The sequence below is a fragment of the Haematobia irritans genome, chromosome 5 (genome assembly GCF_050003625.1).
Source record: "Haematobia irritans isolate KBUSLIRL chromosome 5, ASM5000362v1, whole genome shotgun sequence".
NCBI classification, from domain to species: Eukaryota; Metazoa; Arthropoda; class Insecta; order Diptera; family Muscidae; genus Haematobia; species Haematobia irritans.
In genome coordinates, this window is record NC_134401.1 from 110066614 (window position 1) to 110094216 (window position 27603).

The following is a 27603-nucleotide window of genomic DNA, read 5'->3' on the forward strand; positions in this document are numbered from 1 at the left end:
GTAAAATCATTTTCAACATAAATTCAACTTGACATGGAATGGCAAAATTACTTCCAAGATAAATATATAGAACATTTTGGACAACCCAATAAACACAAGCGTTGGAGAAATGCTTATATTCAATACGTATTCAAACATTTTTTCCAAAGAATTAGATTAGAATACAATTTGAGAAATTGTTGAGAAAATCGCGTTCTCAACAAAAAACAGACATTACCCTCAACAGTAGAATTCAACACGTTAGCAACAACTTTTCAAAATAAAATTTCATTTTAATGCTTCAAACCTATTGGAAAATTTGTTGAAAGAAGGCAATTTGCAAGGCCATTTTAATTAATTTTGAAGATGGGATTCACTATCAAATTGATATGGCGTTACCTATGAAAAATGCTCATCCTTGTGTTTGTTGGGAATTAACAGAAATTACTTCAAATAATTTATAATAATCGGTACGTCAAAATAAAGATGAAGTGAATACTTTAAGGAAGTCGCTCAACTCATTCTTGGAAATATTAAATAACAGACTGATGAAAAATAATTATGTCTCATCGACAAGGGAAAGTTTCCAGAAAATTTTAAAAGTACAAACAATTAAATTTGCTAGAAACTTGATGTTTTTCCATGTCAATATCTTCTGGATGAAAATTTGTATTACATCATCAGTTTAATTTATATATCATAATCAGTTTAAAATGTTATTTTGTGAATTCCTGTTGTTGGAAATCCAAACTAATTTATAGACCAGCACGGTGCTTGATAGTAATTATTTCGAAATGGAACCATTTACAATTTTGTAATTCCAACTCTCTGGAGGAAATCGAATTCTATATGTAAAAATGTTTAAGAATCTTAGACAATATTTATTAAAAATAATGCTTAAATTAAAAACATCAATAAAACTTTAAATATCTTAAATTAAGATATTTAAAGTTTGACAGCTTTCGCCTATTTTTTGATAGTTTATCTTTTTTGAAAATGAATAAATTATACAAAATCCCTAAAATGTTGGTATTGATTTTCTGTTAGAAGTGTGGTTTTATAAAAATTTTGGATAAAATATATACGCAACAATGTTAGTAAAGGGTGATTCTTTTGAGGTTAGGATTTTCATGCATTAGTATTTGACAGATCACGTGGGATTTCAGACATGGTGTCAAAGAGAAAGATGCTCAGTATGCTTTGACATTTCATCATGAATAGACTTACGATCTGCCACAACGTCGAATTTTCAGTGAATGGGCCCTAGAAAAGTTGGCAGAAAATCCGCTTTTTTAACGACAAATTTTGTTCAGCGATGAGGCTCATTTCTGGTTGAATGGCTACGTAAATAAGCAAAATTGCCGCATTTGGAGTGAAGAGCAACCAGAAGCCGTTCAAGAACTGCCCATGCATCCCGAAAAATGCACTGTTTGGTGTGGTTTGTACGCTGGTGGAATCATTGGACCGTATTTTTTCAAAGATGCTGTTGGACGCAACGTTACGGTGAATGGCGATCGCTATCGTTCGATGCTAACAAACTTTTTGTTGCCAAAAATGGAAGAATGAACTTGGTTGACATGTGGTTTCAACAAGATGGCGCTACATGCCACACAGCTCGCGATTCTATGGCAATTTTGAGGGAAAACTTCGGAGAACAATTCATCTCAAGAAATGGACCGGTAAGTTGGCCACCAAGATCATGCGATTTGACGCCTTTAGACTCTTTTTTGTGGGGCTACGTCAAGTCTAAAGTCTACAGAAATAAGCCAGCAACTATTCCAGCTTTGGAAGACAACATTTCCGAAGAAATTCGGGCTATTCCGGCCGAAATGCTCGAAAAAGTTGCCCAAAATTGGACTTTCCGAATGGACCACCTAAGACGCAGCCGCGGTCAACATTTAAATGAAATTATCTTCAAAAAGTAAATGTCATGGACCAATCTAACGTTTCAAATAAAGAACCGATGAGATTTTGCAAATTTTATGCGTTTTTTTTTTTTTTTTTTTTTAAGTTATCAAGCTCTTAGCAAATCACCCTTTATTTAAATTGTGTCGCAAAATATTTTGAGAAATTATTGAGTGGCAATGAATTTCAATTTGAGGATTACAGTTGAGAAATTGTTTCTAATTTATTGATAATGGTAATGTCGTGAATTTTAGTCAATCCCTTAAAAAATGTTTGAAAGCGTGTTGAATATAAACATTTTTCCAGTTTGAATTTATGTTGTAAATAATGAGGTGTCCCAATAAACACAAACGTTTGAAAAATGCTAAATTTCAACAATTTTTCAAACATTTTTTTCAAAGGATTAGGGTAATATTCAAGTTGAGAAATTGTTGAGAAAATCACGTTCTCAACAAAAAACAGACATTACCCTCAACAGTGAAATTCAACACATTAGCAATAATATCTCAAGTGTTATCCTCAAATTGAAATGCATCGCTACTCAATAATTTGCCAAACAATTTTCGATGCGAGTCAAATTCAAAATTAACATCGTTGCAAATACTTTTCAACCTAAATTTGTATGAATGATATCCCCACTTCAAATTGAAAGTCAAAGCCAAAATTCTATGAATTTTGTATAATTTATTCATTTTCATAAAAATAAAATATATAATAATATACTACACTACATAATACACTACAATACCAATTGATAAATAATAATTTTATTAAACATATCAACAAATAAGAAAAAAAAAAACAAACAACAAAATTTTAAATATCTTAAACATTATTAGTAAACACTTTTGCATTGATAATTCGATTTCCTTCCTTTTGGTGTCATAAAACAGCATTAAAATTTATTAACATGCGGGCAATTTGAAGTTAGGAACGTACTGGACCGCGTGTTAGAATTGATTTCCAGCAGAAGGAACTCACAAAATATCCATTTTAAACTGATAATGCCATATGAATTAAACTGACGATGTGATGCACATTTTGATCCAGAAGTTGTTGATTTCAACAATTTGTTGTTTTTAATAATTTTAATAGGTTGCACTTGTAATGTTTCTGGGAACTTTTTCTTGTCGATAAGCCACTCATTTTTCATTGGTCAGCTTCTTAATGTTTGCAAGAATGTAGCATCCAAAGATGTTAGTTTTCTGCAAAGAGATTTAAATTTAGTGACTTCTCTAAAGTGTTGATTTAATTTTTCATATTGACGGACCAATCATTATAAACTATTTGAAGCAGTTCCAGTTAATTGTCCACCATTTTTCATCGGTCAGCTTTTTAATGTTTTCAATAACGTAGAATCCATAATTTTAGTTTTCTGCAAAGAGATATACATTTAGTGACTTCCTTAAAGTTTTATTTCATTTATTATTTTCACTTACCTATTTTTATAAACTATTTGGTTATTTGGCTAAAATTTTCCATTTTTTTATTTCTTGCAATTGACCACGAACTTCGTTGCACAAATAAGTATTGAAAACCACATGGTTTTTTCGTTGCATTTTAGGGTAGTGTTTTGCCAAAGTTTTCTCATATTATCTTCAACACCTTTTCAAAGATTTCGTCAACATTTTGGCAAATTGGAAGTAATTCGCAAACAATTTGAAGATGTATTGAAGATGAGCTATTTCAAGTCAAGTTGAATTTATGTTGAAAATTATATTTACCCTCAAACTGAAAAGTTGTTGCATTTGAAAAACGCTCACCCTGTGTTTATTGGGTAAACACAGGATGAGCGTTTTTCAAATGCAACACCTCTTCAGTTTGAGGGTAAATATCATTTTCAACATAAATTCAACTTGACTTGAAAAAGCTCATCTTCAATTCATCTTCAAATTGTTTGCGAATTACAACCAATTTGGCAAAATGTTGACGGTATGCACCTCTTCATTCCCATAAGAAATGCATTGCTATTTATGCTAACGAAATTTTCGGTAGCGTTCAATTTCGTAAGCTGGTACGCACCTCTAATGAAAATAACAGGGTTGTCAAAAGCATATTTTGGCAGCAAACATTTAATTTATTACAATCATTGTGTGCGTAAAAGTTTTAAAAGGTCTGTAAATAATAAACAATTTATTTGAGGAATATTTGGAACATATATTAACAATGTTTAAAAGCGATTAGCTGGTTTAAAATTTGTGTACACAGCCCTGTTTTTTTTTGTTGCAGACTTAAATAAATTTTTGCTACCGAAAATTTCGCTAGAGGTGCATACCGGCCTTTACCTATTTTTGTAAACTATTTGGTTATTTGTCTAAAATTTTCCATTTTTTTATTTCTTGCAATTGACCACGAACTTCGTTGCACAAATAAGTATTGAAAACCACATGGTTTTTTCGTTGCATTTTAGGGTAGTGTTTTGTCAAAGTTTTCTCATATTATATTCAACACCTTTTCAAAGATTTCGTCAACATTTTGGCAAATTGGAAGTAATTTCGCAAACAATATGAAGATGTATTGAAGATGAGCTATTTCAAGTCAAGTTGAATTTATGTTGAAAATTATATTTACCCTCAAACTGAAAAGTTGTTGCATTTGAAAAACGCACATCCTGTGTTTATTGGGGTGCGCGTGAAAGAAATTTCACTCACGCACATTCACGAAGCAAAATATTTATTCACGCACGATACGTATGGTAGCCACTCACACGCACATTCACAAAATGAAATCCAGTACTCACGTACTAACTACTTTTAAAAACTCACGCACGATTCACAACAAATAACGTGACTCACGACAAATTCGCGACAATAGGGCTGTTTTCTTTTTGCACTGTCTCTATATTTTCTTGGTCTATGCAATCACCATAGACCAAGAAAATATAGAGACATACCTTGATAATTCACCATGGTTTTGTTTATTTGCAGTGCGCAGTCATTCCACTCAATTGCGCAGTCAAGTGACTCAATTTATTTTTGGAAAACGAGAATAACCGTATAAATTGGTCAATTTGCATTACAAAAAAGGTGTGGATGAATAGTATTTTATAAACTTTCACAATATTTGGTGTTTCAACGAGAGAACAAAGGAAAGACAACAAATTAAAGCCAAATTAAAAAATCACTCAATTGCAGACGAAAAAGAGCCATCTACGGTGTGCAGACAAACTACAGCGCTGTGAATTCACTTGAGATGCCTATACCTTCCTTGGTCTATGTTTATTGGGAGTTCTCGTTGATACGGTGAGGGTGACGATGGAACGCTTCTGAATTTGGATGGGCAGAAAGAAGAAGAAAAGAAAAATACATGTCAAGCGAACAAGAGAAATATTTTAATCCGATTCGTATAACCCACAAAAAATTGTTCAGGCAGTTCCATTATTTCTTTTATTTTGAATCGCGATCGAACATTTTATGGAATATGATAATAGTCCTTCCATCATATGGATATACGTGAAGTTACAAAAGCTAATACACAAGATGGTGATGGTCTTGTTTTGGTAGAGAAGTAACCCAATTTCAAATTCTTTTCATTGCAATAAGTGCGAGTGGTGTGTACAATAAAGGAATGATGTAAATAAATTTAAGCAAAGATGTAAAAATGCTGTCAGACTTCAACATTGTCTCAGACAAAAATACCGGATTAAAATCGCCAACATCCTCCTTCACCAGCAATAATAAATATATCAGAAATTGTAAATTTCCAAGGAGTGTTGTTGTTATTAAAAAACAACATCGTAAATCATATTCAAAGGTATGTTTTCTGGAATTTTTGTTTCTTCTTCACATCTACCGTCAAATCCATTCATTCATGTTAATCTAGTGTTGTTTGTGTGATTGTAGTTTACCTGGTTTTATAGTGTTAGGGTTGTTGTTGTTTTTAATCTGGTATTTATAGAAAGACCAGAAACGTCATAGCCACTTGCACAAAACGATGGCAACCTGACAATTTGGGAAATTTTATTGAGTACAGCGAAAAGAGAGTACTCAGGGCTGTCATTCCCGATCGATTTTTATAAATCCTGTGATTCGGGATTTCAAAATATTGAATCCCGAGATTTTTTCGAGATCCCGAAATTTTCGGATTCTTTAAAAATTCTGAGTAATAACAATCTACAGCATCAAAAAATTGTAGTACATCAAGCAAATTTGGTTTAATTCAATTTTATTAACAAAAAACCTAACAACAGAACATAAGAATAAATTGAAAAGCAATTTCAAATTGCTATTTAACAAAAATATGAATTAAAAAGTTATTTCATATTGCTTCGTACTAAACAAATGATTTTAAGGATTTTCTTTCATACTTCGTCGTTTTAAGTAGCCTCTTAAAAATATCAAGACATCCAAATTTTCAACAAATATACGCGATCCTATCTTTTTGCAGATGAAAAACATCTCTCACAGTCGACACTGGTCTAGGGGTCGTTTATACTGAATGAAGACACCAATTTATTAATAAAGTTCTTAAGAAGCTATGAATTTAGATTATTTTTTGAAGTTTCGAAAAATCTCGGTACTCAAAATATAAAATTCCGGGATTCGGGATAAATCACGAATTTCGGAACGGGATTAATCTCAAATGACAGCCCTAGTGGTCGCCAAACTCTCATTGTGCCAAAATTGCCTTATTTTCAAGCAAATGGATATCTTGAAATAGTTTATTTTAGCAGGGCTTCATACCAATTAATTAATTAATTTGTGTACATGTAAATTAAATTCTAATGAATCCATTACTCTTTAGATAGAAAATAAAGAGAAAGCCAATTAAATTTGTTCGATTTATTTAAATTTGCACATGTCATTTAACGTATTAACCAATGCTACTTGGAATTTCATGGATGTATGGGAATATAGCAGTGACATAATTGAGTATTTTCATATATTCCAAACACTCATTAATTATTCTTGTTTGAGAATTAAATGTCATGCGGAATAAATTTACACCTCAGTTTATATGCGAGCGTCGTTAAGCTTTAAAAAATCAATATCAATTTATGATTGTAAAAGACCACCAGTATTTTAAGACAGGCCAATATAAATAATATTCACGTTAATATTTTATTTATTTATTTATACGGCTAATAGCAGCCGGGACATTGCAATATGTAACTTTTCAATTCAATTCAATTAATTATAATTCAATATTTCAAGTAGGCCAGAAGGGACCCTATGGGTCAGTAAGGACCACAGCGAGTCAGATAGGACTCCCAAGCTAGTTATTCGTAAGGGCTCCGCGGTACTCAATAAGGTTCAACATATATAAGCAGATGGGTCAGAAGGGACCCCATTGAACCAGACAAAGTTTAAAAAGTGCCACCATGGACGGTAAGGGCGCGGAAAACAGGATAATAAAAACAGCAATTGGATGAGCAGGACCAAAAATTTTTTATAATACAGCTGGAAATTTAGAAAGCAACACCCCTCTTGTTAAAATTAAGAATAATTTCCTTGATGGCAGGAATCGGATCGGTTAAAGAAATCAATGAATAGACAGAATTAAAGTTTTTACACAATACATTAAGGGGATTAAATAATTCATAGTTATGTCTGCAAAATTCAGTCTTTAAGAATACAAAGTTCCTAGTTATACGATTTGGAACATTATAGCAAATTCTCGATGTCAAGTAGTGTGAATCAGTATCTTCATTAATAATTTTAGTGAGAAACGCAATACCGTACATAAACCGTCTACGTTCAAGAGATGGAAGATCAATTAACATAAGACGACTAGAATATAGAGGCAAATCGTATAAATTATTCCAGCCAAGCCCCCTCAAAGCAAAAATAAGAAACTGCTTCTGCGCTCAAAGCAGTCTCTAAAGAGCTTTCTACTTTTTATACTATATGAAAAAAGCTATTCACAAACAAATTAAAAAAAACTAATTAAGAATCCTGAAAAGGCTTAGTCTATTTTCGAAGTTTTTTCGTCAATTTTCTCTTCAAGATGAGTATGTTAAATTTAATAAAAAATAACGCAAGAAATATGAACTGAAAATTCTTTTTTATAGTCGGTATTTTTTCAGAGACAAAATTTTTATCGTTATATTTTTTTTTTTTTAAATTTGGAAAAGTGGGCCTTTTTGACTTTTTATCTAAAGAAAAGACTTTTTAAAAGGCCAATTTTTCGACCTATAGACCTAGACTTAGACCTGATCTCAAAAATGATAGTTTAAGACTACCTTACTAATTGGTACAGAAAGTGATAAACCAATACATTTGAGATCATATAACAGACAGATTTTTGCATGCATAAAAGTCAAAGTCCTTTTCCCATCGGAGGGTTAATATCATTAAATTGGCATGATGTCATACTTTCAAACGATTTATTTTATTTATCAGTTTTTATTCAGTAATTATGTACTCAACGAATTCAGTCAAGGAAATATGTGATTAAACAATTTTGTAATAATTAGCTACATTACATACCTAAAGTCGCAATCTTTTCATTGTCCTTCCCACGTTAAATATCCACCCTCGTATCTCTATAGGGTTCACAATTTGATATGGATTTGGGTAATTATTTTATAAGCTCTTTCACTCAATTCCTTATTTCACGAAACTAAAGACCTTTTTGAGGATAACAATTGACTACCTGTATCATCTTAGTCATCTTTTTGAAGCAAAGATACACGTATACGAAAAAAAAAAAAAACAATATTCGCGCTAGGATAAAGGAGACCCACCCAACCAATGAGCAGATAAACCGACAAACACACAAAAAGATCATCCGACAGGCTAATGGTATTTTAATTAGAATTATCACATATGAGCGGGCTACTAAAAGTGTTTTGCATATTCAGGTTACGATGTTGTGCCAGTTACTTAGAGATGTTTGCAACGGTCAGTTGCATTTCAAAAATTTCCCACACATTAACAGAACAAGTAAACAAAACTAGCTAGATAAAGTCCACAAGATTCTGTAAGAATTGATATATGATTTGTATCATAACAATATCTGATTAAGTGAAGTATATATTTGGTAATATTAATTTAATATTTGTGATTTTCTTTTCATTTTTTTCCAGCAGGAACCCATATTCATATTCATCATGAGATTAAATCTGAAGGCAGTATTGCTTTTGCTTACGATAGCTGTGGTATGTTTTTCTTTTATGAAATCTATTATAACATAAATACGATATCGATTGCTTAAATTTTGTTTCGCCAGGTGGTGATAACATGTGCTGTTTACATGCGCTGTGCCGAATTCACTTTTCCCCGAGATTTAGTTAGACACTGGGATCCCAAATTGTACGCTGTGGGAAGTAGTTCTGATCTGATCAATAATAATATTGGTGACGAAACCGGTGATGGGACAAATGAAAATGCAGCTCCATTACAGGATATAAAGTGCCTAATTAATCAAGAATATACCATTAGCTGTAAACGTGATGAAGAAGGTCGAGAAATATTTGTGCCTTTTTCGTTTCTGCGCACATATTTTGATATTGCTGGTACAATGAGTAATCCTTCATCACCACAAACGCTAGAGGGAAATAACAACGATGGATTGCAGGTGGAGCCGCAATTCCTTTGGATGCACAGTACAGCCAAAATAAATTTGCCTAGAGGCAAATATGATCCAAGGGGTTTATTTATGTATTTCGAGAACTACAATGTAGAGGTAAGAATGAAAATCACATGTTTGCCATCAGCTTTGCTCCTCGTCAAGTACTGGAGTCAAGACATGTGATTTTGGACACTAATTTTTGAAATCTTGACAAAAATTATTCTTTTTTGAACATATATCGCTTAAAATCAATGTTCGTGCGAAAGTGTACAGGTGCGAGTTTTTTCGGACGAACGAACCCTATCTACACTACTGTCACTAAACAGGCCGAGGGAAATATACCCATTACATAAAAAAATCTTATCAGCCTGCCGTATAAATATACAAAAACGAAATGTTGTTATACACATATAAACAAAATATGTACACAAATGTGTTAGTTTCAATAAGGTGATAACGTATAATAAAATCAATGCCCATTATCCGTTCTACTAATCCCATTTGTATAATTGAAAATCAATGAATATGAATCGGTAATGCTTAAAAAGCCTTAAAATTATATTTTTTGTGTAATCCTAGATACTAGGTTAGGTTAGGTGGCAACCCGATATATCAGGCTCCATTATGATACCACATTGGTGAACTTCTCTCTTAGCACTGAGTGCTGCCCGATTCCATGTTAAGCTCAATGACTAGTTCTAACACTAGATACTAGTTCTAACACTATAAAATTTCTGAACAAAATTTTGACAAAAAACTACCGAACAAAAAAGTCTTCTTAAAAAAAATTGTCAAAATTTTATTTCTATATAAAATTTTGCAAAATTTTATTTCTATATAAAATTTTGTCAAAATTTTATTTCTGTAGAAAATTTTGTCAAAATTTTATTTCTATAGAAAATTTTGTCAAAATTTTATTTCTATAGTAAATTTTGTCAAAATTTTATTTCTATAGAAAATTTTGTCAAAATTTTATTTCTATAGAAAATTTTGCAAAATGTTATTTCTATAGAAAATTTTGTCAAAATTTTATTTCTATAGGAAAATAAAGATATAATAAAATGTGAAGTACCTTTTAGTTGGAGGGAGATTTTTTGCAAAATCTACCAAATCATCAGGAATTCAACCAATCTACCAAACAGTAAAAAATCTACCATTTTTGGTTGAATTCTACCAACTATGGCAACCGTTCCTATACATCATCATAGATATCAATATCAAACCGTTTGACAACGCCCCATTTAAGAGTAGTAGCTGTTTGGTAATCAACACCAGGTTGTTCTCTAAAAGCTAAGATTTTTTATGTCGTGGATAATTGAAAATATAGTATAAACCATCGAAAAGACTTTATAGATTCGTGTGTTCACATTCTCCTTACTGGGCTAAGGACAGTTTCGAATTATTAGGCATATTGGTAATGCCATTTTTTAATACCAAAACAAAAACTATGGTTTATTTAGGTTAGGTTGTAAGTGTAGTTCTTCTAGTACGTCAACCCATCAATTTATACTCTTCCAAGCACCCTAGGTTAGGTTAAAGTGGCAGCCCGATTAAATTTCAGGCTCACTTAGACTATTCAGTCCATTGTGATACCACATTTAACTAAAAGTACCTATTGCATATGGGCACTTCTAGTCTTAACCACTGAACCTTCTCTATTATTTACTTTTGTGGAACCAACCAGATTGCTCCAAAAACATTAATAAACTGCTTAAGTTAACGTTTTCCAGGTCAGCCAGTAATCTAAAGCTATATACTCCTAAAATTCGCTTACGCCTTACACAAAAAGCAGGACACTCACACAAGAGGTGTTTAATTGATTCCTTTTCCTCCACATCATGACAGCTTATACAATAGTCATTATACTTCGCACCTATAGTTTTTGCAAATTCGCCTATCAGGCAGCGACCCGTTATAGCAGATATCAGGAGTGCTATCTGACGCCTTGAGAACACTAGCATATCTAGTGTGCGGTTTAAGTTTAAATGGGGCCATATTTGCTTGGTGTCGTTACAACCCTTGCAATTTTCCCATCGAATATTGGCCATCATAACAGCCTTCTCACGCAGTAAGAGCTTGCAGGTGGCTAGAGGCATACCAACAGATTCTAGTCCCCCTGGAATATGTAAGGTAGTTCCTAGCCTTGCTAACACATCTGCTTCGCAGTTCCCCGGTATGTTCCTATGGCCAGGCACCCATATTAGGTGAATATTGTACTGCTCAGCCATCTCGTTGAGAGATTTGCGGCAGTCTATGGCCGTTTTCGAGTTAAGGAACCCTAACGCATATACATAAAGATATTTGTGCGGTACACCAATACTATATAGAATTGGTGATGAACATATGTTCATCACAATGGACAGAATACTGTTAAGCTTGAAATAAATGTATTCCACTATACCTAATAGGACCCTTTTGGCTGGAAGTTCTTAGAAATACATGCGATAAGAACTGGGACAAACAAATCGAAATTCCTCTAAGCGAATTACAAACGACGCACGAACAAATTTTTTCAACAAACCTTTTTACCTTTCATTTCTTACAGGCTCGAGATCGTGTCAAATGCATAAGTGCAGCGGACGGAGTTCCAATAAGCACACAATGGGAAAAGAAGGGATATTTTTATCCAACGCAAATCGCACAGTTTGCTCTGTCACACTACAGTAAGAATTTAACCGAACCTCCGCCGAGAATAAATGTAAATTACATTTCTCAAAATACTTTTGTCTGGAATCCATTAACGCCATTTCGATTTCATTGCTTTGTATGCTTTCTAGATATTGGAAAATGCTGACAGTGTCCGTAATAAATGGAGTATACCGAAAAGCAGTAATCTTTCGAGAATTTGGCATCCGAAGTTCAACTCTTCCGTCATTCAATATGAAACTGCCGTCGATTTTGACAGTGCCATTACCCTCAACAATATTAATCAAGCTTTAGACTTAGTATTAAGTGTTGATTTATTGCTGATAACAAATAGTAGCAGTCTTTTAGTTACCATAGAAAATCACGAAACCAAACGTATATATCGTGTGCATTACATACCAGCCGATTTAATTCTTAGCGTACAAGATGATAACATTTATTATGGTTTGGGTACACAAAGTCTAAATAAATGGAGGCATTTAACTAGAGATCTTCATATTGACATACAGAAAGGTCTGGCCATTGAGAATCCAAAAAAATCTGCAAATAAGGTAAAGCGATCCGATTTACGAGTACTTTCGATATCGTTTATGGGAATAGGATTTTTCGACAATGTCTCACTATGTACCACAAATCATTTAGCTCATTTCTATGATGGGGCCGAATGGTTTATAAATCATCAAGATTTGCGCACTGGTAAGAACCCGTTGATCAAAATTGAAGAAACTATAGTGAACATTTTCATCATTTCATTTTATGTGTATTATTAAGGTGGCTGGCCCAATCCAGTACGTCGAAGTTTAAATGGATTTGTCGAATTAAAACCTGGCTGGTTGTCAGCTATGGGACAAGGGCATGCTATTTCAGTGTTGGCACGAGCCTTTTGGCATTCCGGAGATAAGCGTTATTTGAAGTCTGCTGCTCTAGGCTTAAAACCTTTTCGGATATTTTCGAAAGATGGAGGTGTCCTTGCCCAATTTATGGATAAATATGCTTGGTAAGAAATTTGCATTTCACAATTCACAATATCTTTAAATTCCCGTATACTTTTTTGGAGATCTTTTTTTAAATCGAATCGAACACAAACTATCTAATTTCGTTGAGAAAGGTATGTCCGTAATAGGGACTCTTTCAATATTTTGAAAAAAATCGTCTTTCGTCTACTTTAAATTGTCGACTCTTTCGAAGTTTGGAAATTGTGTGTCATTTAAACCAATCCACAAATTTAACTACCTCATATAACATAAATTAGGCATAGATATGTTTGTATTGGTATCACATTTGCCACTCTTGCCAAAAATAATCTACCAAAATTTGAAGAAAGTTTTATCAAAAATCTACCAAATTAAACAAATCTTATTTTGAATTTGTTGATCAAATTGAGGGTAGTATATTTTTTTTATTTATTCGAAAGGAATGTTTTATATTGATTTTATAGAAAATTTTGTAAAAATTTTATTTCTATAGAAAATTTTGTCAACATTTTATTTCTACAGAAAATTTTATTTCTATAAAACATTTTGTCAACATTTTATTTCTATAGAAAATTTTGTCCAAATTTTATTTCTATAGAAAATTTTGTCAAGATTTTATTTCTCTAGAGAAATTTGTCAAAATTTTATTTCTATAAAGAATTTTATCAAAATTTTATTTCTATAGAGAATTTTGTCAAAATTTTATTTCTACAGAAAATTTTATTTCTATAAAACATTTTGTTAAAATTTTATTTCTCTAGAGAAGTTTGTCAAAATTTTATTTCTATAAAGAATTTTATCAAAATTTTATTTCTCTAGAGACTTTTGTCAAAAATTTATTTCTATAAAGAATTTTATCAAAATTTTATTTCTATAGAGAATTTTGTCAAAATTTTATTTCTATATAAAATTTTGTCAAAATTTTATTTCTATAGAACTTTTTTTTAAAAAATTTTATTTCTATATAACTTTTTTGAAAAATTTTATTTCTATAGAACTTTTTTAAAAAATTTTATTTCTATAGAAAATTTTGTCAAAATTTTATTTCTATAGAAAATTTTGCCAAAATTGTATTTATATAGAAAATTTTGTCAAGATTTTATTTCTCCAGAAAATTTTGTCCAGATTTTATTTCTCTAGAGAAATTTGTTAAAATTTTATTTCTCTAGAGAAATTTGTTAAAATTTTACTTCTCTAGAGAATTTTGTCAAAATTTTATTTCTATAAAGAATTTTATCAAAATTTTATTTCTATAGAGAATTTTGTCAAAATTTTATTTCTATAGAGAATTTTGTTAAAATTTTATTTCTATAGAGAATTTTATCAAAATTTTATTTATATAGAAAATTTTGTCAACATTTTATTTATATAGAAAATTTTGTAAAAATTTTATTTCTATAGAAAATTTTGCCAAAATTTTATTTATATAGAAAATTTTGTCAAGATTTTATTTATATAGAAAATTTTGTCAAGATTTTATTTCTCTAGAGAAATTTGTTAAAATTTTATTTCTCTAGAGAAATTTGTTAAAATTTTACTTCTCTAGAGAAATTTGTTAAAATTTTATTTCTATAAAGAATTTTGTCATAATTTTATTTCTATAGAGAATTTTGTCAAAATTTTATTTCTATAGAACTTTTTTGAAAAATTTTATTTCTATAGAAAATGTTGCCAACATTTTATTTCTATAGAAAATGTTGCCAATATTTTATTTCTATAGCCAAAATTTTATTTCTATAGAAAATTTTGTCAAGATTTTATTTCTCCAGAAAATTCTGTCAAGATTTTATTTCTCTTGAGAAATTTGTTAGAATTTTATTTCTCTAGAGAATTTTGTCAAAATTTTATTTCTATAGAGAATTTTGTCAAAATTTTATTTCTATAGAAAATTTTGTCAAGATTTTATTTCTATAGAAAATTTTGCCAAAATTTTATTTCTATAGAAAATTTTGCCAAAAAATATCTATAGAAAATTTTGTCAACATTTTAATTCTATATAATTCGGTAGAATTCTACCAACTATGGCAACCGTGATTGGCATTCGTTTTAATGATTTGATATTTAACATGTGCCTTTAGTTTTGGTTCATTGTGGCAGCATCCCTCTAAAATATGAATCCGTTAAATAATTTGTAATATAATCGAAATGAAAATGACTCAATAGATTTCGATTGTTTTTAATATAATTCACAGGTATGAAGAATATCCGACAACACCCGCATCGTTTGTATTAAATGGTTTCATATACTCCCTTTTGGGACTTTATGATCTAAATTCGACGGCGCCTTCACACATTGCCAAGGAAGCTGGTAAACTATTCGATCAAGGAATGTTGTCATTAAAGAAAATGCTACTCCTCTACGACACTGGTTCGGGGACAAGTTACGATTTAAGGCATCTAAGTTTGGGTGTGGCACCCAACTTAGCTCGTTGGGACTATCATGCAACGCATGTGAATCAACTATTGCTCTTGGCCACCATTGACAGTGATCCAATTATAACACAAACAGCGGAACGATGGAAAGGATATATGTTTGGAAAAAGGGCAAAACATAATTGAGCCCTTTGGTGATAATGGTGGCATACGATAACTCTCCTATTAGGGGGTTTAGTCGCATTAGATTCCACTACTGCTTATTATTACATGAAAGAAAATAATTCCTCTATACTATTGTAGTATACATATATATTTTTGTACCTATATATGGTACTGAAAACCTCTCTTTTTCTATGAGAAGAAATAGAAAAGGAATCTGAAGAAACAATTAAGTGATATCTGCACATTTGAACTTAAGTATTCGTTATTTATTTTTGTACTTTAAAAAGAAACGAGAATCGAGAGACGAAAAAAGCCAGACTTTCCTAAAATTTTAGAATTTACGATGAAATCTTTACTCTTGTCCTTTTTTGTAAATGCTAAATACTGTTCAAAACAGTATTCGAATATTTATAGTATTAGATTTTGTTTTTTTTTTTTGTTTATGTTTAGTATTTAACATCTTTTTTTTACTTTTTGTATATACATACTTTGTCTTTTATTGCTGTTTTTTGGTGCTTATAAATCGACATATTATATAAGCATTAGATTTTCTTTTACTTTAAATTAAGTTTAATTTAAGACGAAAATGTACCTTTCACGAGAATCAATTACGTAAATTTTGTATAAAAAAATGCTAAATGGCAGCAAATGGTTTATATCATGGCTTAATAACTTTTACAGGTATAACAACAGACACCGACTGCATTTAACATTGATCAATTTTTTTTTTTGTTCAAATACAAAACTTTTTACAAAAAAAAATAGTAAAACCTTTTTGGAACATGTCCAAGGAACAAATTCATTTTACCACAAGTCGCCAAAGAATTTTTGCATGTCTTCCGCATTTCCGCACAATTTTCTTCGAATTCCCAATGCCCCTACTATTAGCTTTCATATGAGTACCATTGTGTTTGTATGCGAATGACACATTGAGGACCTCTCTCGTTTCCAAATTTATGAAGTTTTAGGTATGAATTCTGAATAAATGCTTTATTACCATTCATTTGAGATTTGATTGTGTCCAATAAAGTAAGAATCCAACATAAAGAATATTAAAAGTTTCGGAGGCCATTGATCACTTTCAAATAAGGCTCCAAATAATCACCTTGTTGTTGACCTGCTCAGCACTTCTCTATTATTCCTTTTGAAGGGGTCCTTTCTCAATGAACAACCAAACCAATATTCAGTAGTTGATTCCATGGACACTGGTCCTAAATTTTATTGTGAATTTAGGTCATATAATTTTTCAGTGAGCTTGACTGTGGTAAAAAAGAGACAATACAATTCTTTATGTACTGCCTATAAGAGCTATTATGCCACCTCTATTGAAAGTTTAAATTAAATTGATAGTGAATGTAAGACATTCAACAAATTTATATCACAAGAAATATAATTCCGCAAAATTCAATTGTAATTGCCCCCCGAAAAAAAATTTACTGTATTTTCACAGTAAATAATTTTATATCAAGATTTATATAAAGCTTTCCATATTTAGTGCTTCAATGACATAACTAAAACGAACCGCTATTTTCATTACTATCGTAGGCCTAGTACTTTTCCATAAACGACATAACTTAATTTTTTTTTTATTTTTTACTTAATGAAGCACATTATAAAGTCAACTTAATTAATTGTTAAATGCTGTGTAGTTTTTATTGTAGTTATTACATAACGTTCTGTAGTTAACGTTGAAAAACATAACCATAAAGAAGAAAACTGAAAATAAGATTAATATTAATGCTAAAGAATAAGGAATTTTAGAACAATAAAACAAATTTTGTAGACATAGATCAATAAAATGATGTGTAACGAATTTTCTAAGCTCTAAAGAAAAGAAAAGCTTTTTGTTTATCATAGGGCAAGGGAAGATTTTAATGGGTATTTATCAACAATGACTGTATTACAGCGAAACCTCTCAAACTTGGAGGCTTCGAATGGTCGACAAGACTCAAATGTGAAGAATTTTTGTGAGACATTTTCTGTTTACAGGGAACACACAGAAAAGAGAAAAGCAAAAAAGGAAACAAATAATGCTCCATAGTCTGAAAAAAAAAAAAAACAAATCATTAAAACCAGAATACAAGAATAGACCAAAGAAAGTCCATTGTAATCACCAGTTTTATCCCATCTTCGGCCGAAAATCAAAAAGTTTTTCTGCCGTTGTTTATGGCCACTCAGTAACACGAGTGTCTTCTTTTAAGTGTTTCGAAACAGAGCGCGAATGAATAATCGGATTTTGCTAAAAAAAAAATGCAGTACGGAATATGTCTTTGTTTTTCCGAATTTGATGCAAATTTTTGAAAAATTATAGTTTCTCCATCTAAGCATAAATCGGCAATATTATTTTGTTCTGCTAGACTCATTAAATAATTTCTAAGTTAACCCCATCTCACGATTTTATTTTTTTAGAATTAAGAATCGTTTTTAAACGCAAATGCATGCATACATTCAAACAATAATATTGTAAAACAAACTACTGAAGAAAGCAGTCAATGTTTGCTTGGTGCAATGGTTTTTATGATTTTTATAGCCGAGTCCGAACTGTGGCCACTTAGAGAAGCTTTGAACTTTGGCGTATATGATTTCTTGCCATTTTGAATTGTTTAGGGACCATATATCTAATTTATATCTACTAATTTTTCACTTTTCTGCACTTTGTCTTATAGGTTTATATCTGCTCGCCTAAAGATATGCTATAGAATTATGAGAGTTCTCAAATAGGAAAATGTATGCGTCTCCTAAAAGTATGATACAAATCTTCACATTTTGCTTAAATCAGAAACTTCGTAATATACACTACAGATGTCGCTGCCAGTAAATAAATACACATAGCTATTGCATTCAAGATGGAACTGCCGTTGACTGACTAGTAGTGTAACACCAAGGTAACACATTTTTTCTGAAACGAAATTACCATAAGTGAACGATAAAAACAACACACTATTAGAATAACTCATAGAAAAAGATTAAAAAAACAGTCAGTTTTTGTGAGAGTATTTTATTACTTTTCTTTCAACATATTTGGTTCGCATATATGTACAATGTTCTTCTTATCCAATGTCGTGGTGTCACATTGCACTTATAGAGTTACACAAACTTATAATAAAAACTAGTATTAAGTAAAAATAAATTAAAATCACAAATGATAACATGCAAGTCGTGCAATCTGCGTGATACATTTTTGTCCTATAAAAATAATCGTATGTACGTCAAAACAGAGGTAGCCAATAGAAAATTAATTTAAAAAATTTACAACAACTATGTATTAAACATCCTTCTGTAGGGGTCAAGAACGTTTCGAGGATAAAATATGCGATTTAATGGAAGCCTCGCCATAACGTTTCCTAACTTCCGTCACAAAAGCTTGTTCCATTTGGTCACATATTAAATCAAAGAATATATTTGCAATGTTACTATGTAGCAGCGATTTGAATTGAAAAGTAACTTTAAAGTCTAAAACACAAGACTGTGGTATGTCCTTTAGGCCCGGACTAAATCGCCATTCATTCAAAAGATAATCGAAGAGTCTGCCATCGCTACACTCAGATGTCACAACGGTGGGTGATTTTAAAGTCACATTTGACGTATACACTTCATGAAGTGGGGGAAATCCAACAATAAGATCAGCTTTAAAACCATTATTGCGTTCACTGTGAACGTGAGATTTCTTGACATATGGCACAAAGTTTTGATAGTTTTTTACATCTGAAACCACAGAATACATTTCCTGCATGGAATATCTGTAAGATAAAAAATAAATGTATTAATCGTATGTAATATATTTGAAGGGACTTTTTGTTATTTATTAAGGAAGGAAAGGAAATTAATAGAACACTATTATATATGTATTATACAAAAATATTACGATAAGTACTTATCATTAAGTTGTGAAGTGATTAACCTCTTGACAGAATTAAGTTATTCGTCGCATTCGTACTCTCTGAGAAACTTTATACATCTCCCCACGAAAGGATTTAGTCACCTTGGCGAATGACGGTCACCGATCCCAAAAGGTACGCAAAGTTTTCAACCGACAATTAATCGGGCATCTCGAGCAACAATGAGAATAATACGTCCCATTCGTGCCCTCTCAGTTAACGAAACTTAAATGATTGACCCACATTCTCTGTTTCCTCAATGCTCATACTGACATCTCAACCCACTTATTCAGTTTTTAGTTTCAACTTCTTTTCATATATTGCAGATGACAATCGACTTTTGATATAAACAATTGATTGAAAATCGATTTACGAGATCGAAAGTCCAACTCCAAGGAGTCTGCAATGGAGTTGCAAGAAATGTTGCACTCGCTCGTGTAATAGAAATAAGATTGCTTTAATTCAGGCTACATTTAGATATATTTCAGGTCAAATATGGGAAATTCTATGCTTCCACACAAAGAATTTTCTGTACAAAGTACTATGTTGGTAATGTAACGATACCTCAATAAGTATTCCTCTATGTGGAGTATATTCTAGGTAATGTTTATCTTATCTCAATATATTAACAATATATGTATAAAAAAAACTTTATGTATGAAAATAACCAAGGTTTACTCATAAAGTTAAAAGTTATCAAGAATAAAGCAGGTATAAAGTCCTCAATCAAATGCTACAAAATCTTGAAATTTTATTGCCATAATTTTCTACCATTGTAACAAAAAGTTGTAATAGTTTGGTTTTAATAATTACCATTATGCCCATATTATTATGTATCCCATGTGGGTATAGCAACTGAACGACTTACCCCAACAGTTCTTTTTTCTCATAGCCTCTATTTCTGTTTATGATATTTCCAATGTTAAAAAGTCTAGTCTGGTGTTGGTGCACATATCCTCTGGAGTATCTAAAAATTCAGGCATTTTTAATATCAATGATCGAGCAATTCTTTTCATCCAAACATGTTGATTCTACTTCCTCTAACCTTGGCAATGGATAGTGTCATTGTTAAGGTTATGCAACATTGGACGCGACAATCGATGTTTTTTCTATAAAACTTACATTTTTTGACCAACCTGCAGATATTTTGTGGTAACTGCGTTTTTTAACATTTCCAGTTTTGTATCCTAACTTCAGTTCATAAAATAAATAAACAAATCAAGACATTTGACAAGGTTTTAGCTGAGAAAAGATGTCATTTTAAACAGCTGTTTTAAGTAGTATATGCAGACGATGCTACAAAGGGATGATAATAGGCAAACACCAAATTGTACTAAATCAGCATTGAAAAAGTACGAAATGTGTTGTAAAAGAATTGTCCACATAAATTGGTTATAAGGTTTCACTTTCTTTTGGTAGTGGATAAGGTGTGAAGAACTAAAATAAAACTCAATACTCAACACTCACATTAGCTGTTTATATACAAATTCTACATTTCTATAAAGTGTTCGACTTTCCTTCGATTTAACGCAGATATTTTAACTCAATAAAAAATCATGAAAGAGAAAGTATGCCACAATACTTTCCTTTTCATCTTGATTTCGTCAAGATTTATAATTTTGATAACTTTAGAAAAATAACCGCGAAAATAAAGTGGTTTTCAACTCGAAAAGCCAACATAGTACAGGCTGTAAAGTCGATTTTCATCAATATAAGGGTTCGACAAGTCGATTTGTGGTTAGTCGAATTTAACTAATCCAAACAATTGCTTTCTACTATTTATCCCAAAGAGTCACTTAGTCCAACAACTTGGTCTTAGGAGAAACGCCTCATTATCAAAATTCAATATCGGAGAGGTGTGCATTGATAGGATGTCCGGAACAAATCTGCTTTAGCACAAGTTGTTAAAAATAAACAATTTTTTTTGAGTGTAGGAGAAGGGATTTCAAATCGAAAATGTAAAGTAAAAAATTTGGCGGAAAAGCCTAGTTTTCGAGATATCGACATCTGAAAATCGGTATTTTCCTTTATATTTTTCTTAATTCTGACAGCAATTTTTCATGAAATGAATAAAATTCCATTTTTTTGCGTTATTGGTAAAAATAGTACATTTTACTACGGAAGAGCGTAGTTTTCGAGATACCGACCCTTAAAAATAGGGAATAGGTGGCCGGCCTTCGGCCGGCATTTGACACTTTCTCCTATGGACAGGGTCCAATGTGGGCTAACGCGAACCCAAAGATATAGGTAGCCGGCCTTTGGCCGGGGTTTGAGACTTTCTCCTATGGATAGGGTTCAAAGTGGGCTAACGCGAACCCGAAGAGGAAAGGTAGCCGGCCTTCGGCCGGGGTTTGAGACTTTCTTCTATGGACACAGTCCAAAGTGGGCGAACGCGAACCCAGGACCTCTCCGGGTCCATGTTATTCTAAATATATTACTTTTAGGATGATTATGTGCGATGGATACTAAATCCAATATAAGTGGCAATGAAAACTTTAAGGGCCCGTAACTTCGAAAATAGGTCTTTCCGCCAAAAAGTGGTATATAACATTTTGTGTTTAGAATCGAAAAGTCTACACGCTGGCCAAAATTTGACCAATCGGACCACTTGTACTAAAGTAGATTTAAGCCGGATGTCCGATATAGAATACCAGCCCAACGATGTTCAGTATAGTCCATACAAATACCTTGAAAACCGCCATAAAACTTTGATCCCCCAGATGCATTTTACGGCGTATTACGACACTGTGTAAACTAATCCTACCCAACAGCTGATAATGTTTTTAAAATATTTACGAGGGCGTATGTCAAGAGTGCGCTCTATATCCTACTTCTCCAGTCAAAAGTATAATGTATATAATATTTTAATGAAATATAGCTAGTATAATCATGATAAGAAATGTAAGTAACACGAAATGGCAGCTTAAATTCGACAAAAGAAACTTAGATTTCATTTTACAGAAAGTTTTGTTACTTCGAAAAGACTTGTTGCGATTGAAGCAAGCTGCCACGCCACTACAGCAATATTTTCGCCAGTTGAATAGCTCCACAAGTAAAAGGAAATTGCCAATTGTTTCTGTTGGCGTTGGATTTACTCTTGCAAACTTTTGCCTATACGATGGAGTTGTTAATGAATTTACATATTCCGGAGCAGCATTGCGCTTTTTCCGTTCCCTTAAAACTGCCACTTTAATTACTTATGATTATTTTATGTTGGATGATAATGATCCCGATTACGAGATTAAAATCAAAGAAATACACCAAAGATCCGCCGATCGTCTACTGGAAACATGTATGAAAAACGGTGGTCTATACATTAAGGTTGGTCAAGGTTTTGCTGCTATTAATCATATACTGCCCAAGGAGTACACTAGTACTTTGTCGAAGCTACAAGATAAATGTTTGCCTACCAAACGAGAAGATGTCGAAAAAGTTTTCCAACAAGATTTTGGAACAAACCCCGAATATTTATATGAAGAATTTGACTATAACCCGGTAGCGGCAGCAAGTATTGCTCAGGTTTTCAAGGCTAAACTTAGGACGGGTCAATATGTTGCCGTCAAGGTAAGAGGTGTTCAAGAACACTTTTAAATTACAATAGAAACTAAACAATCTTATTGTGTTTTAAGGTGCAATACAGCGATTTGCAGAAACGCTTTGTCAGTGATTTAGGAACCATTATCTTTTTACATGATATTGTCGAATTATTCTTTAAAAGTTATAATTTTGGATGGATTCTAAGAGATGTTAAACATAATTTAGTCCAAGAATTAAATTTTATTAAGGAAGGTCAAAATGTGGAACGCTGTGCCAAGGATTTGAGATCGTTAAAGTTTGTGCATATACCAAAAGTTTACTGGGCCCATACAAAAAAAGTGAGTTAGGGTGTTTTATATTTATTTTAAATATTACTAACAGAAGTTCTATTAATATTTCAAATTAAGAGGGTATTGACATTGGAATGGATAGATGGTGTAAAAATTGGTGATGTAGAATCGCTGCAAAAGACAGACCTTAAGTTGAAGGATGTCGATAGAAAGCTGTTTCAAATGTTTTCCGAACAAATATTTAACACAGGATTTGTGCATGCTGATCCACATGCAAGTAACAGTAAGTAAAATTTTAGGAACTACATATTTATCAGATTTTTCCTCCTCTCCTTTACATGGAGAAAGAGTCAAATTAGTACTGCTTGTTAAATTGTAGAGAAATCGAATGAAAATTTAGGCTTTTAAATGTCAATCGATTCAACGACCTATATGGAAGCTATATTTTCGGGTGTAATAAGACACCAAATTTACTTACTAGTAGGTACTCACAAAGGAATATCGGCGAATCCAGGGACTCTATATCACTATAGACTGAATAGTTTAAGTGAGCCTGAAACTTAATCGGGCTACCACTTTAACCTATAGGGACTCTATAAAAATAAAGGGTGATTCTTTTGAGGTTAGGATTTTCATGCATTAGTATTTGACAGATCACGTGGGATTTCAGACATGGTGTCAAAGAGAAAGATGCTCAGTATGCTTTGACATTTCATCATGAATAGACTTACTAACGAGCAACGCTTGCAAATCATTGAATTTTATTACCAAAATCAGTGTTCGGTTCGAAATGTGTTTCGCGCTTTACGTCCGATTTATGGTCTACATAAATAAGCTACGTAAATAAGCAAAATTGCCGCATTTGGAGTGAAGAGCAACCAGAAGCCGTTCAAGAACTGCCCATGCATCCCGAAAAATGCACTGTTTGGTGTGGTTTGTACGCTGGTGGAATCATTGGACCGTATTTTTTCAAAGATGCTGTTGGACGCAACGTTACGGTGAATGGCGATCGCTATCGTTCGATGCTAACAAACTTTTTGTTGCCAAAAATGGAAGAACTGAACTTGGTTGACATGTGGTTTCAACAAGATGGCGCTACATGCCACACAGCTCGCGATTCTATGGCCATTTTGAGGGAAAACTTCGGAGAACAATTCATCTCAAGTCTACAGAAATAAGCCAGCAACTATTCCAGCTTTGGAAGACAACATTTCCGAAGAAATTCGGGCTATTCCGGCCGAAATGCTCGAAAAAGTTGCCCAAAATTGGACTTTCCGAATGGACCACCTAAGACGCAGCCGCGGTCAACATTTAAATGAAATTATCTTCAAAAAGTAAATGTCATGGACCAATCTAACGTTTCAAATAAAGAACCGATGAGATTTTGCAAATTTTATGCGTTTTTTTTTAAAAAAAAAGTTATCAAGCTCTTAACAAATCACCCTTTATATAGAAACCATTTTCAGCCCAATTGTGGGGCGTTTGGTTTCCACACTCAAGAAAAAAAATCGAGATATTGCTCTATAAAGGGCATATATTAAACAATATATTGGACGAAGCATGGGGCAATGGACGAAGCACGGCATACTCTTAACTAGTGAAATTTGATCTGAAGGCCGGTTTATATGATGACTATGAAAACAATAGGCCAATGTGAATCGCATTACATTATATTAGGTGGCTTAAAAATATCATATTCAATGGATCCGACGACGATCAGAATAAGAATGTTTTTTCTACTCCTTCAAAAAGTGGAAGCAGGCCATCGATTATGGAACATTTGCGTTACCACAACTGGTACACAACGTTTGCGAAAAATGTATATTAGGACTTCATCAAAAACTAGCGTCATTTGGACACTTATATGTATGTCCCTTTGGAAACGAAGCCATTGAAGTACCTCAGATTATGAACTTATGAATGAGTATCCCTTTGTATGCAAACTGAGCATGCCAACCATTGCACCACGGTGAATTTCATTCAATAGCTATCAATATTTAAAATAAAAATATATGGTGGTTAATACAATTTAATATATAAGAAGAATGACGCACAGTATTTCATTTTGTTTTCAAAGATTTGGTAGTTTTCTATAAAACTTTGTGGAGACTTTTCTAATGACTTCGACCACTACTTTGGTTATGTTTTATCCAGTTGATTTCTTTATAATCAAAAAATATATTTATATAATAATAACATTAATTTTTTTTAGTTTATGTTCGCAAAAGCTCGAAAAGTGGAAAGGCAGAACTAGTTCTTTTAGATCATGGACTTTATGAAGAATTACCCGTCAACGTACGAAAACCGCTTTGTGAATTTTGGGAAGCAACAGTATTGAGAGATGAAATTGCCATGCAAAAAGCAGCAAAGAAATTAGGTATTAAAGATCATATGAAATTTGCCGAAGTATTATTTCAACAGCCTATACGTATACATGGTGGGAAAATCAAAACAAAACTTAACGAGGATGACATAAACTATATGCAAGAAATAGCACAAAAGAACTTTGAAATGATAATGTCCACGTTAAAAGAGATGCCTCGTAATATGTTGTTTGTGGTCAGGTAATGTCTGTTATATGTATCCAATTGACAAAGATAGACTAAAATGTTGTTTTTAGGAATTTGAATACCGTGCGCGCCATTGGTCGTATGCATGGTGATGTCGTTGATAGACCCAAAGTTATGGCTCATTACGCTCAGAAATGCATCTATAAAAACTATAGTACAATCAAAGGTTACATCAAATGGGCTTGTCGGCGTTTGTATTTTGAGTATTCATTATGGTAAGTAGAAAAAATTAACGCCTTTATTCCTGTTAACGAAATTACCTTTCAAGACGGCAAAAGTGTAGATCATTAATGGTTCGGCTTTCAGATATACAAATTTTCAATGTTAAAATTAACCAACCGCTACTAGCGACTTTGGTGACAGGAATAAGGGCTGATAATTGAATTGTTTTTCGAAAGTAAAGCATATATTCATTTCATTTTACAGGACTTTTTCCTTTAAACGCAACTGTTTATCGTTGTATTTCAACTTGTTATACAAGCTAGGGCGAGCTCCTGCTTCGGCTAAAACAATTTTAAAGGATATAGAGCATCATAATATCGATTGATTGAATTAATATTTTCCTCTTTCAAACTGCAATAATAAGATAAAAAATGTCAGGGTGTATGTTATTTATAGCATAAATACATTTGTTAAATTTTGTATTTTTTAGTTTCCGCTTATTTTCTACATTATCATACAATACGATTTAGAATCTTCAGGGATCGCACGGCCATCCATCTCCATTTGTTTCAGTTGCAAATAAGAGTTTTCATTTTTCTTTTCCAACCATTCCGGAAGAGGTTTTGACCAGTCCTCGGGAGGGGATTTTCTCTTTTCCCAAACTGTGTTTCCGTAATGCCCGCGGAAACGCCTTAGACGCCTTTCTTCTTCGCTACGTACGACTGCTTCACCGGCTTGGACATCGTTTCCATTAGAATCTTGATACCTAACACAATTTTTATAGTCTGTTTGCCATTGTGTACAGTCAGTGTTTTCTCCGTGTATGAAATATTGATGAAATCGTGCTTTAAAACTAGTGCAATCGTCGTATTCATCTTTATACACAGAGCATGGACGTATCTAGGAATATACCTTTAAAAATTCAGTATTAGTTTTCCAATTGAATTTTATTTTTTGTTTTTACCGCCCATGCATCCTTTAGAGTCACCGCAGTATTGAGTTCATTGGAATTTTTATCCTTTTCTGTCATCTTTTCGGGAAATTGTGTTATTTAACCATATGTGTGACTGTGGTGGTATGACAGTTGCGGTTGTCCAACATCAGCTGTTCGACAAAGGGAATTCCTCTATGCGGATACAGGTAAATCCCTTCGTACAGAAACTACAAAAATTTATAGTTGCGAGCCTCATGCGCTTTACAGACTATCAGTTATTCCGGACGACAGTGCTCGTGTTGAATATTTTCCCATATATTGTGCACATTATAAGTTGAGTCCGAAGGCATAATCGATTCTGCTGTATGTTTATGGGATCGATAACACATTTACCAATTATTTAGTCATCGCCGACAAGTCGTATCGATCCGAAACACTGTAAGATTCTTTACAAACACCGACATTCCGTCCGGAATAACTGATAGTCTGTAATGCGCTTTACAGACTATCAGTTATTCCGGACGACAGTGCTCGTGTCGAACATATCCCATATATTGTGCACATTATAAGTTAAGTCCGAAGGCATAATCGATACTGCTACATGTTTATGGGATCGATAACACATTTACCGATTATTTAGTCATCGCCGACAAGTCGTATCGATCCGACACACTGTAA

The 27603-nt window shown here is 32.5% G+C and overlaps 4 protein-coding genes and 2 long non-coding RNA genes across 8 annotated transcripts; 2 read left to right on the top strand and 4 right to left on the bottom strand.

Moving 5' to 3' along the window:
• Positions 1-2548: 2548 nt before the first annotated feature.
• On the bottom strand, positions 2549-4333 carry LOC142241373 (uncharacterized). The gene is made up of 3 exons (XR_012723602.1): positions 4170-4333; positions 3155-3259; positions 2549-3089 (listed from the first exon to the last, which is right to left on the bottom strand). It is a non-coding gene; the product is annotated as an uncharacterized LOC142241373 (long non-coding RNA).
• Positions 4334-5256: 923 nt separating this feature from the next.
• Positions 5257-12036, bottom strand: LOC142238321 (uncharacterized). The gene is made up of 2 exons (XR_012722698.1): positions 11926-12036; positions 5257-5825 (listed from the first exon to the last, which is right to left on the bottom strand). It is a non-coding gene; the product is annotated as an uncharacterized LOC142238321 (long non-coding RNA).
• Hsepi (D-glucuronyl C5-epimerase) lies at positions 5485-17393 on the top strand. Of its 3 annotated transcripts, none has more exons than XM_075309924.1 (7): positions 5485-5637; positions 8912-8983; positions 9055-9510; positions 11942-12094; positions 12174-12738; positions 12814-13039; positions 15209-17393. In XM_075309924.1, exons 1-7 carry the CDS (start codon positions 5485-5487, stop codon positions 15573-15575), a joined length of 1992 nt encoding a protein of 663 aa, XP_075166039.1. In that variant the 3' UTR covers positions 15576-17393. The 3 variants fall into 3 exon arrangements, with proteins under 3 accessions (XP_075166039.1, XP_075166040.1, XP_075166041.1); XM_075309925.1 differs by having other exon boundaries at positions 8915-8983; XM_075309926.1 differs by lacking the exon at positions 5485-5637 and adding an exon at positions 8716-8805.
• A 1141-nt stretch (positions 17394-18534) lies between these two features.
• Positions 18535-20713, bottom strand: LOC142240471 (coenzyme Q-binding protein COQ10, mitochondrial). Its single transcript, XM_075312171.1, has 3 exons — positions 20555-20713; positions 20301-20399; positions 18535-19294 (listed from the first exon to the last, which is right to left on the bottom strand). Exons 1-3 carry the CDS (start codon positions 20602-20604, stop codon positions 18841-18843), a joined length of 603 nt encoding a protein of 200 aa, XP_075168286.1. The 5' UTR covers positions 20605-20713; the 3' UTR covers positions 18535-18840.
• Positions 20714-22197: 1484 nt separating this feature from the next.
• On the top strand, positions 22198-26473 carry Adck5 (aarF domain containing kinase 5). Its single transcript, XM_075312983.1, has 7 exons — positions 22198-22333; positions 22394-22996; positions 23062-23307; positions 23377-23542; positions 25472-25823; positions 25880-26044; positions 26256-26473. Exons 1-7 carry the CDS (start codon positions 22322-22324, stop codon positions 26374-26376), a joined length of 1665 nt encoding a protein of 554 aa, XP_075169098.1. The 5' UTR covers positions 22198-22321; the 3' UTR covers positions 26377-26473.
• Positions 26426-27109, bottom strand: LOC142241249 (synaptic plasticity regulator PANTS). Its single transcript, XM_075312984.1, has 2 exons — positions 26956-27109; positions 26426-26891 (listed from the first exon to the last, which is right to left on the bottom strand). The coding sequence occupies exons 1-2, from the start codon at positions 27019-27021 to the stop codon at positions 26496-26498; spliced, it is 462 nt and encodes a 153-aa protein (XP_075169099.1). The 5' UTR covers positions 27022-27109; the 3' UTR covers positions 26426-26495.
• Between the last annotated feature and the right edge of the window lie 494 nt (positions 27110-27603).

What these genes read in the sequence shown, in the direction of transcription:
- Adck5 (XM_075312983.1), top strand. An exon ending in ACTGGGCCCATACAAAAAAA is followed by an intron (nt 23,308 to 23,376) that starts GTGAGTTAGGGT and finishes TTTCAAATTAAG; the next exon opens with AGGGTATTGACATTGGAATG. An exon ending in AATATGTTGTTTGTGGTCAG is followed by an intron (nt 25,824 to 25,879) that starts GTAATGTCTGTT and finishes TGTTGTTTTTAG; the next exon opens with GAATTTGAATACCGTGCGCG.
- LOC142241249 (XM_075312984.1), bottom strand. Translation starts at nt 27,021, where the DNA reads ATGACAGAAAAGGATAAAAATTCCAATGAACTCAATACTGCGGTGACT. An exon ending in CTCTAAAGGATGCATGGGCG is followed by an intron (nt 26,892 to 26,955) that starts GTAAAAACAAAA and finishes GTATATTCCTAG; the next exon opens with ATACGTCCATGCTCTGTGTA.
- Hsepi (XM_075309924.1), top strand. Translation starts at nt 5,485, where the DNA reads ATGCTGTCAGACTTCAACATTGTCTCAGACAAAAATACCGGATTAAAA. An exon ending in TCATCAAGATTTGCGCACTG is followed by an intron (nt 12,739 to 12,813) that starts GTAAGAACCCGT and finishes TGTATTATTAAG; the next exon opens with GTGGCTGGCCCAATCCAGTA. An exon ending in TTTATGGATAAATATGCTTG is followed by an intron (nt 13,040 to 15,208) that starts GTAAGAAATTTG and finishes TATAATTCACAG; the next exon opens with GTATGAAGAATATCCGACAA.
- LOC142240471 (XM_075312171.1), bottom strand. Translation starts at nt 20,604, where the DNA reads ATGTTAAAAAACGCAGTTACCACAAAATATCTGCAGGTTGGTCAAAAA. An exon ending in CTGCAGGTTGGTCAAAAAAT is followed by an intron (nt 20,400 to 20,554) that starts GTAAGTTTTATA and finishes CTGAATTTTTAG; the next exon opens with ATACTCCAGAGGATATGTGC. An exon ending in GAGAAAAAAGAACTGTTGGG is followed by an intron (nt 19,295 to 20,300) that starts GTAAGTCGTTCA and finishes TTTATCTTACAG; the next exon opens with ATATTCCATGCAGGAAATGT.